A 21,853-nucleotide genomic window follows, 5' to 3' on the forward strand; every position below is an offset into this window, starting at 1 on the left:
GGTAGCTATTTCCATTTCATCACTACATTCCCAGTGAGTAACACAGGGGCACATAGTAGGGACATAATGAAATCAGTCAGTATGGCTGTAGCCACTGAGAATGACTCATGGGTGGGGCCCTTACATGGAATCTCAGGGAGAAGTGTGATCATATGCACTTATAAATTGTTGTTTTTGAATCTGATCTGGGCATATTTTGACTCTTTGAATACAGGGTAGACAATGAAAAATCACATACTATATCAGAAGCTTTATGGATTGATTCTTGTTTCGAGTTTTATCTTTCTTTCAGGTAAGAAAATATGTTTTTTATTCTCCCTCCCAATATATAGAAGGTTCTAGAAATCAACTATTAGAAAAAATACTATCACTGAAGATTTACTGGCTGCCTCCTACTGGTCAATATAGCTTTAGGACATGCTAGAGTTTCAATGTACAAATAAATGTATTCATTAAGTATTTTATGTGAATGAAGGCAAACTGGCCTCAAGCAAAAACTAGCATGGACTACTGTCTTTGATGGTTTTCAGAAATGCCATTTGGTAGTCAACATACCCCTAATGGAACATTTGGGTTTTCTTTTGGACTGTTTCCTCTCATGCATAATGCTTTATTTAAAACTTCCTGATGCCATCTTTCTGTATCCTGTATATGTTTATGGAAATAATAATAGAATGTAGATGAGGAAACTGAGGTGTGCCAAAATCTCTTAACTGATTGATAGTGACACATGGGTGTATGTCTAGAAGGGTTTGTACCTTACACTCTGTGCCGGAGGAGTGGAGAGAGAAACTCTTCCTCCATTGAAGTTAAATAGGTGACAGGCAGTTGACTGAAGTAGCCAGTAATTTGAAGAATTAAGGAGAAGATTTTCTTGAACTATAGCAATCTCATCCATATGAAGTAAGTTCAGTTGATAACATCGTTCATTTAGCAAATCAACCCTTAGCTGAAAGGTCATACATGCCAATGGCCGACAATTCCGGATGAAACTAACCTGGGGTTTAATCTGAACAATGCTCGGATTTCAGAGCTAATTTCTGGAAAAATACATCATCATCACCATCAATAACAAACACTGACTAGCTCCTTGCTGCATGCAGGGCCTGATGGGAAACCACATTTCTTATAATAAAGGTTGAAATGGGACCTGCAGGGCACAGTGGCAACTTTGTCACTTGGCGTTACCTACCTGCTAAGATGTTGATTTATCTTTCCCCAGCCTGCTTCCCTGAGGCAAGAAGCTTTTTTTTTCTATTTTCTTATCCAAAATCTACACCACAGATCTTGTTACATAAGTTAGGCATTTGGTACACATGTGCTTGCTTATTTTATACATCAACTCAGTTTGAAGTTATAAAACTTTAGAACTCTGTTTGGTGGTGATGTATATTACACAAACCTTTCTGAGTTTTATGTGATGGGGCATGGAGCATGGAATAGGATGAACTAGGAAGAGAGTGGTATAGGAGTCTAATGTAGTCATGGCATGAAAAATATAAGAAATGTGGTATAGAAGAGCATGTGCCAAGTTTTTGACTAATGTCCTTAGTCAAAATTATGACATGTGCACAAGGTTTTAAACTTATGAAATTCACTTTAAAGCATTATGAGTTTGTTCAGAACGTTTACATCTCAAATGCTTGAATCCAGGCAATAATTCTGGATTTAGATTATCAAACTAGTAAGTACAACTGTTCTTCATTTGGTGAGCAATGCGTTACTTTCTTCCTGGAAAAAAATTTTTGTTTTTGAAATCATGATATAACTAAGGTTCAGTTCTCTTCAAGTTCTTGACGAGTCACCAGCCTCCTAACTGTGAGGGTCATTGTGGGGGAGAGATTAAGGGCAGATCAAGCAGAGAGTGACTCAGAAATGCTTCAACTGGATGCGTTGACAGTGGGCCAAACTGTGTTCATAGAACAATGCCAAGGGTCAGCAAGAAGAAAGCACCCGTCATAAAGTCCAAGAGGTAAGAGCAGGAACAACAGGAAGGGACACACGGTAGGCTTGGGGGTCAATAGTCACAGGATGTAGCAAGAGGTAAAGTATAAGGCATGAATGCGTAGAAAGAAGACCTAGGAGTTAAGTTTCCCCTGCTGTTTTAGTTGGCTTGGGCTACTGTGACTGAATGTTCTAAACAACACCTCTTTATTTCTCATCTTTGTAGAGTATGGGAGATTCAAGGTCAAGATGTCAGCTAATTTTACTACTAGTGAAAGCTCTCCTCCTGGCTTTCAAATGGACCTTCTCCCAAAGTCCTCACAAGGCTGAGAAGGAGAGAAAGAGAAAGGGAGAGAGAGAGAGAGAGAGAGAGAGAGAGAGAGAGAGAGAGAGAGAGAGAGGGGAGGGAGAGGGAGAGAGGGAGAGGGAGAGGGAAAGGGAGGGGGAGAGGGAAAGGGGAGAGGGAGAGGGGGAGGGAGAGGGGGAAAGGGGGAGGGAGAGGGGGAGAGGGGGAGGGAGAGGGGGAGGGAGAGGGGGAGAGGGAGAGGGAGAGGGAGAGGGAGGGGGAGAGGGAAAGGGGAGAGGGAGAGGGAGGAAGAGAGGGCAGGCTCAATGTAACAGGACAAGCTTTGCTATATAGAGTGCGTTATAGGCCAGGTTGGTTGTTCACACTTTTAATCCCAACACTCAGGAGGTAAAGGCAGGAGGATCTCTGTGAGTTCAAGGCTAGCCTAGTCTGCATAGTGAGAGCTCTAGGACAGCCAGGACTACATAGAGAGACCCTGTTTCTAAAACAAACAAAACAAAACAAAACAAAAACATCCAAAATACCAAAAACAAACTCAACAATAAAAGAGTGTTTTATGATTTGTTTGTTAATATATACAGAGTCTTGTTATTGTAGCCCACATAGGCCTTAAACTCATGATCTTCCTGACTCAGCCTCTCAAGTACTGGGATTATAGGCATGTAGCACTATGCCTTCCTTGTAATGTGTTTTAGAGTTTTCTTGATGAATGGAAGAATGGCTGACTTCTTTGAGATAATCACATGGCAATGAAGCTCAATGTTTGGTACCCTTGAATCTTTTATTCTTATACTGAGTAGTTAATTTGGGCTGGAATCACCTTTATTAATATGTTCTTACATATACAGAGACAACTTGACCAGGGGTCTTTTGACATAGGAAGGCCCTAGAACTATGTCAAAAAATGTGGCCAAGCCATATTTGGTCAGAGAATGCCAGGATGTTGTTAGAGTCAGTTAAGAAACTTCCTCTCAAAGGCATTTGTGTAGTCATGGTAAGATTACCGCCCCCCCCCATTTTTGAAGAGCTCATTTGTTGAGAAAGGTGAAGTGGAGAATGAAGTTTGAGTAGGTATTGCAAATTTCTTTGTAAACTCCAGAGCTGACCTGTACAATGTAGTAAATACTTACAACACATGACTCTTTAACTCAATTCATTAAAATAAAAGTAACACAAGTCACATGTTGAGTACTCAGCTCCTAAAGGTGACTAGTGGCTACTATACAGACGAGTGCCAATAAATAACACTTCTGACATCACAAAAAGGGACTCCGCTGTTCTGAAGGTTATGGGAACTGGTCCTTTGACAAATGACATAGAACACAGGTTTACAGGAATGTAATTTCCATCCCATAAAGTACACCAGTTTAAAAGTACAATTCAATGATTTTTAGTGTGGCTACAAAGTTGTGCACTCATCACTATTATCTAATTTCAGAGAGTTTTCATCATCCTCAAAGAAAGCTCAAACTCTATATTCATCTCCTTTTCCCCCAAGTTAGACCTTGGCAAGTACTGGTCTGCCTTCTTTCTCTCTTGAGTTGGCCTTTTAAGAGAATTTCATTTAAGTCATACAATATTTGACCTTTTGTGGTCAGTTTTCTTCACTTAACGTATTTTTTTGGGTTCACCCATGTGCCATCTATCCTTCAATCATTCCTCTTTATTGTTAAACAATATTTACTTTTATCGATATACCTTGGAGTTTTCCATTCGTCAGTTAATACATATTTAAGTTTGTTTTTACATTTTGGCTAGTGTGGATAATATTGCTGTGAGTATTTGTATGCAGGTTTTTTAATGGACATATGCTTTCATTTCTTTTGGGAGTGTGCTCAGGAGTGAAATTGCTGACTCATATGGTAACTTTATGACTAATATTTTGAGAAGCTTCTAGGCTATTTTTCAAAGAAACTGCTTTGCTTTACATCCTTGCTAGCAGTATGTGAGGGATCTGATTTCTCTACACATTTGCCAGTTATTGTTGCTATCTTTTGATTATAGCCATCTTGGTGGCATAAAGTGATACATTACTGTGGTTTTGTGTTTTCCTATGATGTAGATTGTCTTTCATGTGTTATAATAAGATGATATTTATTTAGAAAGGGTCTTGCTTTATAGTACAGGCTAGCCTACGAATCACTGTGTATCCTAGGCTGATAAAGGAATCATGATCTTACTGCTCCAGCCTCCAGAGTGCTGGAACTATCACAACATACCACTATACCAAACCAGAAGTTTTTGCTGGCTTGCTTATTTGTTTTGTAATTCTGAGAATTGAACACAGGGCCTTCCACATATTAGGTAAGTGCTTTATCACTGAGCTACATGCCTGCTCCAGACATTTTATCTGTCAATATTCAGAGCTCCTGGACTGCAAAAATTACACCTTTCAGATTTTTCTGAGTATATTTTTTTAGTTTGAAAATTTCAAATACATGTTTTCCTTAGTGGACATAGTCACAGTGCTTTTGGAGCCAGTATATTACACATAGGAAAGACTAACATGGTAGAATGTTTTTGAGGGGTTGAGCATTTCATTTAAGTTGGTTAAAAACCACTTATATTTCTCCAGGCTAATAGATAATAGAATTTTCGAAATTTCATAGCTTGAAAAGTAGGTCTCAAATGCTGGGTTCCTCCTGTTGGCCTTGCAGATAGAGCTAGATACCAGACTAGAGTTTTATTATATATGGGACCTATTATCCCCACAGCATAGAAACTTCGGTGGGGAGGCAGAGGTCCTAGTAAACTTACTGTCAGGTAATAATCTTCATTCTTTTCCCATAGGTTCTCTGTACACCATTGACCCACGTTGCATCCTTTTCTTTCTACATCCGTATCAATCCACTGACTCTAGTTTATGCCACTTCTATTTCTCAAATCTCTTTTCCCATATATATATATATATATATATATTATATATATATATATATATAATCTTGTGTGTGTGTGTGTGTGTGTGTGTGTGTGTGTGTTCCTCCCTTCTTTGACATGGTCTGGCCACCATGATCTCCTTTCAATGGCCTCCCAAGTGGAATCTCTGTTCCCACTATAGTCAGTTTTCATTGCAGCAGCTAGAACGATCTTTCAATATATCAGTTCAAACCATGTTATTCTTTTACTCAAAACTTTCCATGAAGCTCCTATTACGAACTACAATCCAAACCCTAAAAGACATGACATGATCTGGTACCTTGCTGCCTCTTGCGTCTCATTTCCCCCCATGCTTCCCCACTGTCTTACTCTAGATATGGTGGCTTCCTGATGTTCCTTGAAAATACAAGTGCAGTCTACTAAAAGACTTCTCTGCACACATTTACCCATGTCTGAGTTACCACTTACCCTCCATCTTTGTAACCCTAGTTCATCGATGACTAAACTAGCTCTTCATCGGAGAAGCTTTTAACTAGCTTGTCAACTGTAGACATTCCTATTCCCGTCATTTCTGATTTTCCCATTATCTAGCTCATCAGCCTGTTAATTTCCCTCAGAGCACTTCGCACAATTCGTAATTATTTTATTTACTTGCTTATTGACTGCCTCTATTCTTGCAGTGTAATCTAACAAGGCCAGAGACCTTTCGTGTCACATTCACCATATTACTGTGCTCTAATACTGACATAAAGCAGATTAATTTTCTGAAGGGCTTCTGTATTTATAAGTAAGGTGAATTATTTTGTTGGATGAGCAGTGGGAAGTGTTGTTAGTGGGTGGCAGATAGCAACTCTGATTCTCTGTGGCTATTCACACTGTGGCCATGATGTTGCAGGTAACAGAGACCCTATGCATTATCAGGCTCAAAAAGTTATGAGTTTGCTAACCACGGATCTGATCTACAAATGCTTCAGAATATCAGTTAGTAAGACTTTATGAAAGTAAGAGCTCTTGTCTCCCTTTGATGAGTGGGTAGTGGTCTTTGCCATTTGTGATGCATAGAGTACCCGTTGGCAGAACGCTCACCAAGAGTGGTCAAATTCTGTAAACTATTAACAATAGAAACATTTTTATTATTATTGTTATTTTGCATTGATAGGGATGGAAACCAGGGCCCTGTGTATACTAGGAAAACCCTCTCCCAATTCCCTGTATTCTTAGCATCTCTCTAACGTACAAACATGACATCTTCTTGGATGGGCTCTTTCTCGCAGGACTACTCTGCCTTCTCTGATGGGGTACATTTCCAGCTTTGCTGTATTACTTCACTCCAACACTGACTTAGAGTTGTTGCTCAATTATCACCACTGTTTGTTAAAGTCATTTTTCAGAGCACTTCTGGATTTATGAGTAAGGAATATATTTACTGAGTAGACATGGACTTTGAATCCAATATTTTGTTGGTCTTTGAGCACTTTTTAGTATTGTCAGTTGAATCATGCCTTCTCCAAACTTATATGTTGAAGTCCTAGCACTCAATACCTCAAAATATGATATTGTTTAGAAATAAGGTTATTGTGAATGTGATTTATTAAGATGTCATCATACTAGGGCAGTGAGCTCCCAATGCAATATGAAAACCTTTATTAAAAGGAGAGATTTGGAGCTAGACATGCACATAGGGAAAAGACCATGTAAAACTAAAGACACATACTGGGGTGATTTGTCTGTAGGTCCACAAACACTAAGGTATTATCTACAAACCACCAGAAATGAAGAGAGGGCCATGGGAAGGATTTCTCCTGGACACTCCTTAGATGAAACCACATTTGCCAACACTTTGACCTTGACTGTTAGTCTACAAAACTTTGAGATAGTAGATTTACATTGTTTAAGCTATATAATTTGTGGTGCATTGTTATGGTAGTGTAGACAAATTAATAACACAGTCGCTGGTGTTCTGTTGGACTGATTAGCTTAGACATCTTCAGTCAAAAAGAAGAAAGCAGATGCTCTAATGCCTGCAACCCAGGGAGCAGACCATGCCTCCAATGCTTGATCATAGGAGAACCCCATTTGTTCCCTCCTCTAAAACGATGTCAGCTAGTACATCTGGAATCCCAGTCACCATTCTTTACACCACTTGAACATGTGAAGAGAAAAAGATTGCAAAGAAAGAGGACAAAAGTTAGCACAGAATGCACCCAAAGATCCTTTAGTAGTATTGTCAGCTTAAATACATTATTTGGATCATCTGTCTTTTAGAGTTCGAAACATTTTATTCATGTATTTAAAATTAATTAATATATTTTTTCCTTTGGAAGTCTGGTAGGGAGAAACAAAGGCACAAGTTCAATATAGTCACATTTTCTGGAGTCTATGTCCATATCCCGGCACTGATGCAAAACAGACAGCTCTCCACTTGCCTACCTGTCCTCATGTATCTCTGTCTTCTAAAATAAGGCAACCACATATGAAGTAAGCAGATACAAAAGTGCTATGTGCCAATGAAATGGGACCCCAACACCTCATATTATGTACAAATTTGAACACAAAAAAATGAATGCAAGACTTAAATGCAGGAATCATGCAGGTAACCCTTTTAGAGGCAAATACAGGATCAAATCTTCAGGGCCTGGGATTTGGTAATGAATGCTTAGAAATGATACCAAAATCACAAACAATAATAACAAAATCAAAATAGACAAGTTGGACTTAATCAACACAAAACTTTTTTTTTTTTGGTTTTTCGAGACAGGGTTTCTCTGTGTAGCTTTGCGCCTTTCCTGGAGCTCACTTAGACTGCTCGAACTCACAGAGATCTGCTGCTCTGCTCCGATGCTATTAACGTGCGCACACCCAACACAAAACTTTTATGTATCCAAAGACATTATTGGGATAACAACCAGAATGAGAGCCTGTATCTGCAGATCATGTCTGATAAGGGTCTACTATCCATAAGACTAAAGAATGCTTAGTTTAATTTCAACTACCCAATTAAATATGGTCAGAGGACTTAATAGATATTTTTCTAAAGAGGATATGGAAGTAGCTGAGAAGAATATGGAGAAATACCACATGTCACTAGTCATTAGGGAAGTGCAAATCAAAACCACAATGAGATATTATTTTATACTTCTGATTTAATAATAATAATTAATAATAATAAATAATAGTAACTCAAATGCTAGTGAGGATGTGGAGAAACTTGGACTCTTATACATTGCTAGGAGAAATGTAAAGTGGTGCATTTTGGAAAATGGTTATTTTGGAAAATAGTTTCATTGTTTATATTAAGTATAATTACTGTTTATATTAATTTGGCTGTTATATTAAACATAAAATTATTATATGTCCCAGTAATTCCAAAAGAAATAAAAATGTTCTGAATCAAAATGAATGGCATACAATAATCATGCTGGTGTATGCCTATAATCACAGCACATGAGAAGCTGAGGCAGGAGGATCATGAGTTCAAGGCCAGTCAGGGCTGTATGTAGAGACCCTGTCTCAAAACAAACAAACAAAAACAAAACCACGATGAATAGCATGGAATGAATTGAAGCAAAATGAACGACACAGAAAGAATTGAAAACACTATTGAAACAAAATGAGTGCTAACCATCTTAAAAACACTGTTTCTAACAGGTAAAGATGAAACAAGCTGACAGATGTTAGTAATGAAGAAAACTTAATATCCATGCAATGGGATGCTATTTAGCCATGAAACAAAAAAGGTAGCAGTCCATGTTCCACTATGTTAAATAAAGAAAGCCACACATTGCATTCCTGTGATAAACTACCCCGACAAAACAGCTTAGTGGAGGAAAGGGTTTGTTTGGTTCACACTTCCACGCCACAGTCCATCATTTTGGGGAAGTCAAGACAGGGACTCAAGCATCCAGTCATATCACATCCAGTTGGGAAGCAGAAACAAATGCATCTATGCTGACTGCCTGCTTTTTACTGCTAGCTTCCTCCTGCCTAGTGGTGCTAGGTGGTGCTGTCCAGAATGGGCTGGGTCTTCCTACATCAAGCAACAACTAGATAATTCCTTAATTGAGAAGCTTCCCAGGTAAATCTAGGTTGTGGCAAGTTGAGGTTTAAAACTAACTAGCCAGCTGAACTGCCCAGAGTAGGCAAATCCACAGAGATAGAAAACAGCTTACAAGTTACCAGGAATCTAGGGCGGGGCAAACAGACAGACTCACTGCTTGATGGGTGCCAGTTCTCTTTTGGGATGCAGAAAGTATTCTGGAACTAGATAATGATTATGGTTATATACTAATTCAAACATGCTAAATGCCACTGAAATTATATACTTGAAAATGGTGAATTTTCCAGTAGAAATAAAATGATGCCTGGTGCTCCTTGAGATGAAAACAGGCATTTTAATCAGGCTTCTGATGAGTTTTTCTTAAAGTAGAACATGCTTATACTATAATGTTAAGTGAAACAAGCAAGGAGCCCAGAACAAGCAAAACCCACACATAGAGAAAAAAGTCAGAGGAAATACATCAACATATTATCATCTGTGTCTTGGTGATAGAGCTCTCTAGCTGACTTTGGTCTCATCTTTTCATTTTCTGATGACTTTCACTATTCCTTCAAAACAATGCATACAGACTTAGAGAGATGGCTCAGTGGTTAAGAGCATTTGGTGCTCTTCCAGAGGACTGGAGTTCAATTCCCAGCACCCAAATGGTGCCTTACAACCATCTGTTACTCCAGTACCAGAGGGTTGCATGCCCTCTTCTGATCTCTGCAGGCATGTGCATGCAAAATATTCACACATTTAACATTTTTAAAAATTAAAAAAACACACAAAAATCTCACTACTGTGATGGAAAAAACCACCCCCTTTATGTAGGAAAAATAGCAAATAGCATTTAGAGTAAAAGGAAAGCGTGCATAGAGGCAAATAGACACAGAGGATCCAGAATCAAGAGAGAACACACTTTGGGGGAGCAGTCATGCAATGTGGACTTGAGAATTGCCAGGGAACAAATGGCAGCATCCAAGCAGACATTTGCAATGGATAGCAAAATCATATGCAAAGACACAAGTGGCCTCTTAAGCATGCCCTTGAGAGGCCCACTGGAGAAGGCTTGCTTAGGCAAACAGAAGGGCTAAAGCCCTGTTCCCTTTGTCATAGTCCTACCTCCTCAGAGCCCTGCCAGAGGCCTGGAGCTTGCAGAAGGGCTCAGAGGGGGCACAGATGAAGTTGCAGAAGAAAGAGGTTTCTACTGATGACACCGGCAAATATTGCAGGTGACATTTCCATAGCACTTCGCAGTTTATAAGCATTCTCACACCAATAACCTAAATGTTAGTATTGCAACATCTTGTATGGTGCACCCCCCAGGTCTGGTAATTAGTATTCCCATCTTACCATGGGAAAAGGAAGCATAAAGAAGTAACAGGAATTTATTTATTTAACATTTGCATAGTACTCACTGTCTGCCAGAAACTGCCATGAGAGCTTTACATGCACTAATTGCCCCATCCAAGGGGCTAGGAGAAGAAAGAACTGGGGCACGAGTCTAGCATTTTTGACTCTACACCACACTCATTTAAAGTGAAGTTTATCTCTATCTACAGAATCCCAAGTAAAGCCAATAAATCCACAAGTGGTTCTCCCTGTCTCTCTCTCTGTCTCTCTCTCTCTGTCTCTCTCTCTCTCACCTATCCATCCATTAAACCAACCATCTACCTCTATTTTCCTGATTATAAGTGACCATGATTGTTATTTAAAATATGAAGATATTAATGAAATAAGTAGCATAGAAAATAAAAATCCCCCAGAATTACAATTTAGATAATCATTTTTAAATTAGTGTGTGTTTTTTTTTCAGATTTTTAATACTTTTTTTGAGACAGGGTCTCACTATGTGGCTCTGGATAGCTTGGAAATTTCTATGTAGATCATGCCTGCCTTAAACTTACAGAGAGCTACTTGGTTCTGCCTCTTGAATGCTGGGATTAAAGGCATGTGCCACCATGTACTTATATACATGCTTGAATCCCATTTCACAAACCACTCAGCCTTGAAAAGTCTCTCTGTGACTACATGAGTCTACCTTATGTGTTTTCACACTCTATTGTAGAGAGATAGCCATATTCCCAAGCATTGCTAGTCATCTCTTGATATAGTCAGAGACTTAAAATTTTCTTCATTAGCAATAATGCTTCTATAGATATCCTCGCAGATCTGAGTAACTCTTGAGAATAAGTGACCATTGAGTGCTCAGCCCTAAATAGGGTATCTGTGTAACCCATTTCATGTCCCAGAGAACATTGTGGATGAGAGGATGGAAATGATAAGGGAGCTAGAGGATCGACATTTAGCTTTGTCTTCTGCAATGATATGACCCATGGAATCATGAACACACAGCAGCATAAGGCTGATACAAAGAAGGTAGGAAGAAAGGAAGAACATGAGAGTAGGAAGGAGACTAGTCGGAAAAAAGGGGGTTGACGAGAATGGGGAGGGGTTGAGACAGGATATTGAGGGTGAATGTGATCACAGTGCACTATATACAAGTATGAAGTTGTTCAAACTAAAAACTTCCAACATAACCACAATATATCCTTGTGCTTGCATCTCTGAAAGCCTGTCTCTGTGTATATGTATATTTGTCTAGAATAAACTGATGAAACTGGAATTACAAGGTCAAAAGTATATGCACAATTATACACAATAAAAAATGTCACAGACATTCACAAATTGCTCTTCAAAAATGCTTCTTAATTGGCCCTCCCACTTGCAGCATGTAAGAATGACTCATTTCCCCACAGGCTTGTCAATACTAGGTATTCTCAACTTGTGAAAAATTCAGCAGTCTAGAGCAGGGCATTGTAGCACATACTTGTATTCCCAACACAGTGAAGGGTGAGGTAGAGCCAGGAGGATCATGAGTTTGAGGCCAGCCTGGGCTACAGAGTAAGTTCCAGGGCAGCTTGGGCTGTATACCAAGACCCTATCTTAGAAGAGAATAGTTTTTAAAAACTGGTCTACTAGAGAGAAATATTGCACCATTCATTTAATATGTTTGAAAATAGGGAAATTATATACTTTCTTATATTATTAGTCTTTATATTTCTGACTTTGTAAATTGATCATTCCTTTCATTTGATAACTAGTTTATATAAATGAAGTGAAGAGGGTTGGGGATTTAGCTCAGTGGTAGAGTGCTTGCCTAGCAAGCACAAGGCCCTGGGTTTGGTCCTCAGCTCCGGGAAAAAAAATAAATGAAGTGAAGAGAGAAGAGGCCCTCAGAGACTATGTAAGATCATGATGTATTCTTTTTAAAGGGCTAAATAAACCCTAGAGATTTATGCCCACCATAAACTGCATTCTTAAATGTTGCATTTGATGTCATTTTATTGAGCTGAACAGAAAAACATTGTTAACCCACAATAACAACAAATGATACCTGGACTTCATGGTGATTATCATCTTCTGGGTTTAATGATTTATTAGCCACATGATGCTAAGATAATATAATGGCATAAGCTGGTAACAGTAGGAGTTCTTGCATGTTGGTGCAGTGTATATGTGTGTATGTGTGCCTATCCAAGTTGAGAATATGTGTGTGTGTGTATACACACATGCAAGCTGAGGATGTGTGGGAGTGTGTGTGGACAGTAATGTACACATGAGTTTCTGCTTTAGAGAATGTTAAGTATGGGAATGGAGAGAGAGGGAGAGCATTGTATGGCCAGAGACTGTCTGGAGGCTCTCATTTGGCATCCTCTCTCAGAAGCAGGAAATGGTTTCCTCTGTTAGCCTCTGTACTGCACTGTTATAGCTATCACTGTTTCAGACTGGTGGTCCTGATATTCCCACTATAAACTGGTAGATAAGGGATAAAACTGCATTATGCCATGAAGCTTTTGGGTTTGGCTTCGGTTGTGTGGGGACTGGAACTAGGTGGATGTTGGAAGATCTTCAGATATTTGTATGTTAGCCTGGGGCTCCAAGGCTTGTAATGGTGACTGTACTCTCACCCAATAGTGTCTTATGACACAGGGGCATGCCTGCTTCCAATTTTCACACATATTGTAAAGTTGCTTGTCAAAATACTGTACCACAGCTTGAAACAGGCTCAGGAAACATTGTGGAAGAGGAGGTGGAAAGAATGTAAGAGATGGATGATGGAGAGGCGTGTTGTGAAATGCTGTCTTCCAGACGTTCTAGATATGACTTGGATGTTGCACCTATGAACTCACAGATGCATTGGTGGCCTACACAAGACTGGGCCCGTCAACATTCCGTCATGAATCGAGGAGGGGCCTCCTCCCTCCCAGAGCCGTTACAGACAGTTAAAAGTTATATAGAGAGAATGGGAGGCATAGTCCTCAGTGGCATAGACACTGGTATGTTGTTCCCACTAAAGCAAGTACACCCCACACACTCATGCATGCAACCCGAATTCAGTGTAGTGTGTTCACAGAAAATAGACATGCAAGTCGGGAAGGAAGTGTGGGTGAAGGAATTTGCTGGGAGGGGGAAATGGATAAGAGAGGATAATGGAAACTTTGATCAAATAACATTTTATACATATATAATACATATACAATTATATATAATTGTAGAAGAATAAATAAAAAGAGTATCAATGACATGTCTTTCAGTGATGTTTGAGAGGACTTTGTGAATACCATCTCATTTAACCTTCAAATAATCTTTGAAAACCTTGAAGACAGGGGATATCTGGCATAGGTCTAATGTAATTAATGGCTCCTTGTGGCTCCTTTGGCTCTAAAGCTCCATTTTTCTGAAGCAAAGACTGAGGCTGGGGGAGATTCAGTTACTTTTTCAAGGTTAGAGAGCTGATGAGTGGCAGAGTCAGGGTTCCCAAGCTGTCTGATTTAGACAGCAGTAACTGGTTCCATGCATGTCTTGAGGTCTTTAAGCCAATGTGGGCCTTAGGGAGGAAATGGGAGGATGCCCTTGGGTAGAGCTATGTCTACCATTCCCGAGACCAAGCAGAGACCCTCGAGCTTCTGTGCTGTCCAGTTATGCAGCCCTGAAGCCTTTGTCAGGGCCTTTTAGTGAGACTCAGTCTCAAGAGGCAGAAGAAATCAGTAATTTGGCTCAGAAAAAGACATTGGAGAAACAAATTGCTGTTGCATCATGAATGTAATAAGGCAGTTAGGTGGGTGGAAATAATTCTCTTTTGATTATATGCATGAGGACTCTGTAGCAAATTTGAAGTCCAGGCTGCCTTTCCTTGGTCTTCTCCTCCCACTAGTCACATTTCTAACTGTGTCTCCAAACTGTCCAGCTGCTGTGTGCTTGGGGAGCACTAATCTAACTTTTCGTATTATCCCAGGTGAAATAGAATCAGGGAGAAAGTCTTCTGCCAAAAGAATCACACATCAATGTCAAATAGAGATGATTTTTTTGTATATCTACTATTTCCTTATTTGCATCAAGATTGACTCATAATTATATTGTACAATTTGACTATACTGCCAAAGAAGATAGAAAAAAATTTAACTGAAATTTTATTTGTTTTCTCTTTCCCTTTTCTCCAAATTTGGACAGATCCACTTTCACTGAAAGGAAAAAGGCTGGATTTTTATGGAGAAGGCGAGACTTATGTCCGTTTGACCAACCCCATTCCTGAACTCAGCCGACTCACGGCATGCATTGATCTGATATCCATGACTGACAGCTCACATCACTGGATGGCCTTCTCCTACATTACTAATAACACTCTCCTGGGCAGAGAAGATGTAGACCTTGGACTTGCAGGAGACCATCAGCAGCTGATACTATACAACTTTGGCAAGACCTTTTATATCAGCTATCACCTAATTCCGTTTCACTGGCATACCATGTGCTTAATATGGGATGGTGTGAAGGGCAGATTAGAGCTCTTCCGGAACAAAGAAAGGATACTTGCGATAATGGATCAGCCACACAGTCTGCCTCCAGATGGGACTTTGGTCTTAGGGCACTTTCCTAGAAATGGAGAGGGCCAGATTAAAACTGTGGTACCTTGCTTTACCGGCAGCTTGTATTACTTTCAGCTCTGGAACCGCATCCTGGAAAATGAGGAGTTTATGACGTGTTTATATGGAAATGTAGTTAGTTGGGAAGATGATGTTTGGCTCCTCCACAAGATAAGTCCAGCTGTTGACAGGAGACTGCGCTGCTGTGAGTAACTTACACATTTTTTTCCCCAGCAAGGGTAGACTTGGTACATCACTGCTCCGCTCATAAATAAGGCTGAAATTATCCATTCCTAGATCAAGGCTCTGTCTTCCTCCAAGGCGCCCAAGGTTCCCACAATTTTGTCTCCTGCTTTTTGATGTAGAGAAAATACTGTTTTCTTTTCCCTTTTATTTTTTAATATAACTTCAAATTCATAGAAAATATGTAAGAACAACAAAATCTCTATTTACCCACACTTGTCAATGGTTAACCCTTATTTATCCACATACTTTATCATCCTCCTTATTTTCATCTCTTTTCTCTTCCTGTTGTGCATTCCCCCGTCTGTCTGTCTCTCTGTCTCTGTCTCTGTCTCTCTGTCTCTCTGTCTCTCTCTCTCTCTCTCTCTCTCTCTCTCACACACACACACACACACACACAGCACATCACATCCCTTATTTGTTTTGGGGTCATCTGAGAGTAAGAAGAAGGCATGGTTCTTATTTATTACCCTTTGTTTCAGTGTATGTACCCTAAAGATTAGAAATTATCTTAATTGCATCACAGTGATCAAATTAAAAATTTTAACATGGATACAACATTAACATCTAATTCCTAGCTGATCTTAAAATTTAGCCATTCATCCTAATAAATTCATTTGTAACTTTTTTTTGTTTGGCCTAAGATCTGTTTTATAACCATGCATTGCATCTAGTTACCAAGTCTCTTTACATCTCCTGTCTTTCCTTTGTTTTTTTTTTTTTTTTTAAACCTAGACATTCCTAGTATATAGTCCAGTTGTTTTGTGGATCATCCCTTAGTTTGGATTTGTCTACTTTCTTGGTAGCTACATTCTGGCTTTCCATTTTTGGTAGGAATATTGCTAAAGTGATGCTGTTTTTTCTCGTATCAGCAGAAACATGGGGCCAAATTGTCCCCATATTCATAATAATAAATTTAATCACTTGATTTTGATATCTGACAAATTTTGGCACTGGAAATGTATTATCCTCTTCCTTTGCAATTAACTTCTAAGGAGATGTTTGGAGACAATGTAAATATCCTCCTATGCAACTTTTATCCAATAGTTTTACATATACTCATGGCTCTTGCTTAGATCACTCACAACTATGATGGTGTTAAAGTTCCATATTTATTAGCTTGTATTTATTTCATTTTAAGGAAGACTTTTCCCTTCTTCCAAATTAATTAATTAATTTGTGTTTATTTGTGTAGACATGAACTTATGCATTCTAATTTTATTCACTAGGTTCCCAGTTGTTACTATTGTTTATTTTGATATGACAATTTTTCCATTGGGACAATTGTTCCAATTGGCCAGTGGGAACCCTTCAATCTGACTTCCCTGTCCCTTTGACACATTCAATCATTCTTTGCATATTTTCTGCCTTTCTGCATGCTTGTTTCATACCTTTTCCTGTTCAGCCTAATAATCAGCCATTTTGCCAAGGAGACCTGGTTCCTTTTGGTGAATATGTATGTATATATAATTTATATTATATATGGTAATTCATATATATGATAACACACATATACTATAATTTACTTTTCTTGTTGGTATAGTGATGTTAATAAAAATCTTGGAATTATATATGTATATGTAATTTATTCTTTCTGATTTTGAGAAGGAAATATAGAGTGGCTTTTCTCAGTACAATGCCATTTTCCTTTCAACTTCTATAATGACCAACAGCAGCAGCCCTGAAGTACATGTCATCAGTGGCAATAGGATTTTTCACATTTCTAGAAATGTATGTGTTCTCTTCTTTTGATTTTGGGAACAAGTTGGACAAAGAATGGGGCCTAGATCTAAACCTAGGAATGCTCACACAGGGTATGGGGATATGCTTTCCTCAATAGTCTGGGTGCTGACTGAGTTAAAGACAGCAGCACACTGCACCAGGTTTCTGTGCTTTGGGACTAATGCGGAAGAATATGAAAGGTATTCTTTCTGATTTTAGCTGAAAATCTGTTGTTGTTACTTTCCCTCCTTTTTGAGGTCTTCCAGTGAAGGAGAGTGCTTCTAGCTAGCTCTAATTACAAATCTGAGTTAGAAATTAAAAAATCAAGACTGAATGGCTTATACAACGTATAAAGGAACTTTATGCTGGGCAGTGGTGGTGCACGCCTTTAATCCCAGTACTCAGGAGGCAGAGCCAGGAGGATCTCTGTGAGTTCGAGGCCAGCCTGGTCTACAGAGTGAGATCCAGGACAGGAGCCTAAACTACACAGAGAAACTCTGTGTCAAAAAAGAAAAAACCAACAACAACAAAAAACCAAACAAACAAAAAAGAAGGAACTTTACTTTCTTTTTTCTTTTATCTTGTTAATTTTTAAATTTATTTTACATACTAACTAGTTTCCCTCCCTCTCTTCTCCCGTCCCCGCCACCTCTTTTCTGCTCCCCCATCCACTCCTCAGAAAGGACAAGGCCTCCCATGGGAGTCAACAAAGCATGGCATATCAGCCCTTATAAATGCACAAACTTTACAGTGGCTTTTGAAAACACAACGATGACTTCTCCCTCTCCCCCAACCATATGGCTGATAAATAACCAAGTCTAACCAATATTAAGGTGCTGCACAAGCCCCATTTATTTTTTTCTCTCTTGGACACTTTTAAATATACAGTCCATTGTCTAGGGGTGAGTTCTTGTGGATATGACAATTAAGCAAAAGAGTAGAAAATGTTCTCTCTACTATTCAGGTTTCTACAAGTATTCTTTCTAAACCTTTGAATAGGAGGTCCTAAACCGAGGTCCAGAGTAGTCTAGACTGAGTTGAAAAAGCTCTTGAAATTGTCTAAAGCAGCCAAATAGATTTTCCCCCTGAAGACAGAGCCTCCAGCTTCCAGCATATTCTGACATATTAGTTGTTGCCTTTTACTAAGTTCTTACCAAGGTCTAGGCATTTTATAGATTGAAAAAAGAGAGGTGATAAGCATTCTCTAAGGTTACCAGTCAAGTAAGTTGTGCAGCTGGCATTTGAGCAGAGATGTGTTACAAAGTCCATATTCTTTTCACTCCTACACTGTGCAGACTGTCTAAGCCAGTGGGTCTGAATCTTCCTAATGCTAAAAGCCCTAATATAATTCCTCATGTTGTGGTGACCCCCAACCATAAAATTATATTTGTTGTTACTACATAACTGTAATTTTTTTACTATTACGAATTGTAATATAAATATCTGAAATGCAGGATATCTGTTATAAAACCCCTATGAAAGGGTCATTCAGCCCCCAAAAGGGTCATGACCTACAGTTGAGAACCACTTGTCTAAGAAGAATCTGTGGTCCTTACAATCTTATGGAGTTTTAGGGGTTTGCTTGGCAGGGAATTGTTGGTGCTGAGAACCCACCTGCAGGAATTAGTTAAGCAGCTTGAGTCACCACCATCCTCACCACCAAAGGAAGGGTAATAGCATCAAATTTATTTCGTTTCTGTCTTCATCATATGACAGCTAGGAAAATGGTGGCTAAATATGAGTGATTACAACATGCCTAGCTTTAGCTTTTGTCTAATAAATTTGTATTTATGGTCCATAGAAGGATTATGACCTTAAAAATAAATTTTAATGAGCACATTACTAGGTTACAAATCTCAATAAATCTATTTACACATAAAATATATATACACACATATATATTTATATTTATGAGAACAAGGCTTTGGAGGAACATGTAACAGAAATCCATGAACCCTATCTGGGTTTATTGAACATGTATTCATGACAGTTGGAGATGAGTCAGGAATATTTAAACAGCATGGTGATAAATAATAACAGTAAAAGTGCTAGTCATTATGAATTTATTTCTGGGGAAACTGAAGTTTCTTTTCTTTATTTTTAAAAATTTCACAATGCAATACACATGGTTGTGGATAAGATAGATTTTAACAATACAAAAGTATGCAAAGCAAACCTTAAAATTCAGTTTTCCATAGAGATATCTCTTCTTAATATATATATATATATACATACATACATACATACACATATATATATATATTGGTTTTTCGAGACAGGGTTTCTCTGTGTAGTTTTGCGCCTTTCCTGGAGCTCACTTGGTAGCCCAGGAAACTCACAGAGATCCACCTGGCTCTGCCTCCTGAGTGCTGGGATTAAAGGCATGCGCCACCAACGCCCGGCCTAAAATATATTTTTATGGTGTATATAAGTACATATGCATGTATATGTATAGTATGTACAATTTAATAAATAAAACATATTGTCCTATAACTTGATTTAACAGTATTATTATCATGGACATAAAAGTACATTTAAATCTATTTTTGGTATATATGTAACATAATTTATTTAGTTGACTTACAGTTGATGGATATTTCAATTGTTTCAATGTTTCCATCACAGATATTGCCACAACAAACTTCCTCATGTGGGTATGCATCTCGGTATACTTAGGCCTGAAATTTTGTAGAATTCATTCCTAAGAATACTATTTCTTAGGAAAAGTCGATGGGCTTTTGTAATTTTATTGATCTTAGCACTTTGTCAGTTATTTTTTTTTTTATAAATTTTCACTAAAATTAACATACCTCTCCAGGTTAAATTTATAGATATATACAGTAAAAATACATAAAGGTATAAGTCTTAAATAAAATCTATTTTCCCTGCAACCCCTAACCCCAAGTGACTCTCCTCAAAAGTAACAACTGTTAGATACACAAGCAGAAAAGAAACTTAGGTTTAAACATGAATGTTTTCAGTTAGGCTCAGATTTTTTTTAACTTACCAGTACAGATTGGTGATATTTCAATTTCAAAAAATGTAGAGCTCTCTGATTATTTGGAGGGGGTATAATCTATTCAACAATATCATAGAGAAAGGATATACTATATTTAGTCCATAAGGTCAAGTCATTTGAAAGACTTTTGGTTTCCAGTTTTTGCCTATGACAAAAGCCTCCATGATTTTTAAAAGTAGTAGGTGGTGACAGAAATCCTTGAAGCAACCATTTAACACCAACATAAACTTTGGTTCTTAATTTCCTTTCAGACACATGATACAGCAAAGAATTGTTCTAATGTGTGAATGTATAAAGACATTGAGTCTTCCAAAGACACAGAAATAAAATTCCTTTTAGTTATATATTGGAGAAATCCCCTCTATTGAAAGGAATGAAATAATATGAATTGAGTCCATCTTGGGAAATCTACAGTCTATTAAAAACATAGCAGCCCTCCATCTGTGGAGGCATTGATTTGTTGAGCTTTATTAATTGATAGAATGCTCCAGCTGCCTTGGATTACTTTATGAACTGTCCATTCTTGAAATATGCAGAGATGGATTGTATTGTTGGTGTAGTTTCTAAAGGCCTTTGTTTGGCTCACTATTAATCCCTCTGTCCAATTATCAGTTCTCATACGGACAATTCTGTGGTGATGGGCTCTACAGCTAACAGGCAATTTGGTCTTGCCCTTGTACATCAATTCTTTCTGCTATCCTCGTTTTTCATCAGGAAAGATGAGCATGAACAGTTTGTAGTTCACTTTGACCTCCCTTATTGGTATTCTCCTGCACGGGGTGACGTTCTGTAGATTCATAGATGGGGTTTGTAGCCTGTCTCTCTCTCACAAGATTCATTTTTCATTTCCTTACTTGAAAACTGAAATCAGGCACCATTTTGGCAAAGCAGGTTTTTTTTTTTATTATTATTCAAAGATACTCATTTTGGATTTTCATACCCCATGGGCAAATCTGTTTGTGGCAGTTTCTGGTCAACACTAGTTCTCACAAATCTAATCAACACATTGAATTATGTTTACAGAGGTCGTGATTGAAAGAAAAGCCAGATGTAATATGTGAGCTAGAACAACACACAGATTTAATATGAGTTGATATATCCAAATCACAACCAGAATTTGGTATCTTACTAAATGGTCTACTTAATATTCTGTTGGCAGGTACATCTGTCACCAAATGCCTCATAAATATTCAGCTACTCTATAGCTCTGATCTCCAGCTCCAAATGATTACACTAACACAATTTAATCTAGAGTGAAAGAGCAAATGGGAATTAAGCCCACAGGCCCCTTTGCATTCGCATGGATTATCCCCACTTTAACATACAGGCAGTGAGACTCATGTATATAATTTCTGAAGTGATCACTTGTTTATAAACAGAAAGAATGAGTGTGGCAAAATAGGGATCCCATGGATTTTGGGATCCCTGCTGTACAAATGGATATTTGATATTGCTTTACTATCTGGACAATGTGAGATTTTGTATTTGCTTTGTTCTTTTACATTTTTAAAATTTATTTATATTATGTGTATATTGTTTTACCTGAATGTATTTCTGTGTACCATGTGTGAGCCTAGTGCCCACAGAGGGCAGAAGAAGGCATTGGATCTCCTGGGACTGGAGTTACAGATGGTTGTGAGCAGCCATGTGTCTACTGGGAATTGAGCCTGGGTCCTCTGGAAGAGAAGCCAGTGCTCTTAACCACTGAGCAGTCTTCCCAACCCTCACAACATGCTTTGTTTTTAACCAAAAGTTTTAATGAAATAATTGTAGATTCC

At 38.4% G+C, this 21,853-nt stretch overlaps 1 protein-coding gene across 1 annotated transcript in view; it reads left to right on the forward strand.

Annotated features, from left to right (window-relative positions):
* Positions 1-222: 222 nt before the first annotated feature.
* Adgrg4 (adhesion G protein-coupled receptor G4) overlaps positions 223-21,853 on the forward strand; it is a 102,321-nt gene continuing 80,690 nt past the window's right edge. Inside the window, exons 1-2 of the mRNA XM_028889884.1 lie at positions 223-292; positions 14,682-15,296. Of these exons, the coding sequence (XP_028745717.1) occupies positions 223-292; positions 14,682-15,296 (685 nt within the window). The remainder of the gene's footprint in view (positions 293-14,681; positions 15,297-21,853) is intronic.

Source organism: Peromyscus leucopus, chromosome X, assembly GCF_004664715.2.
Source record: "Peromyscus leucopus breed LL Stock chromosome X, UCI_PerLeu_2.1, whole genome shotgun sequence".
NCBI classification, from domain to species: Eukaryota; Metazoa; Chordata; class Mammalia; order Rodentia; family Cricetidae; genus Peromyscus; species Peromyscus leucopus.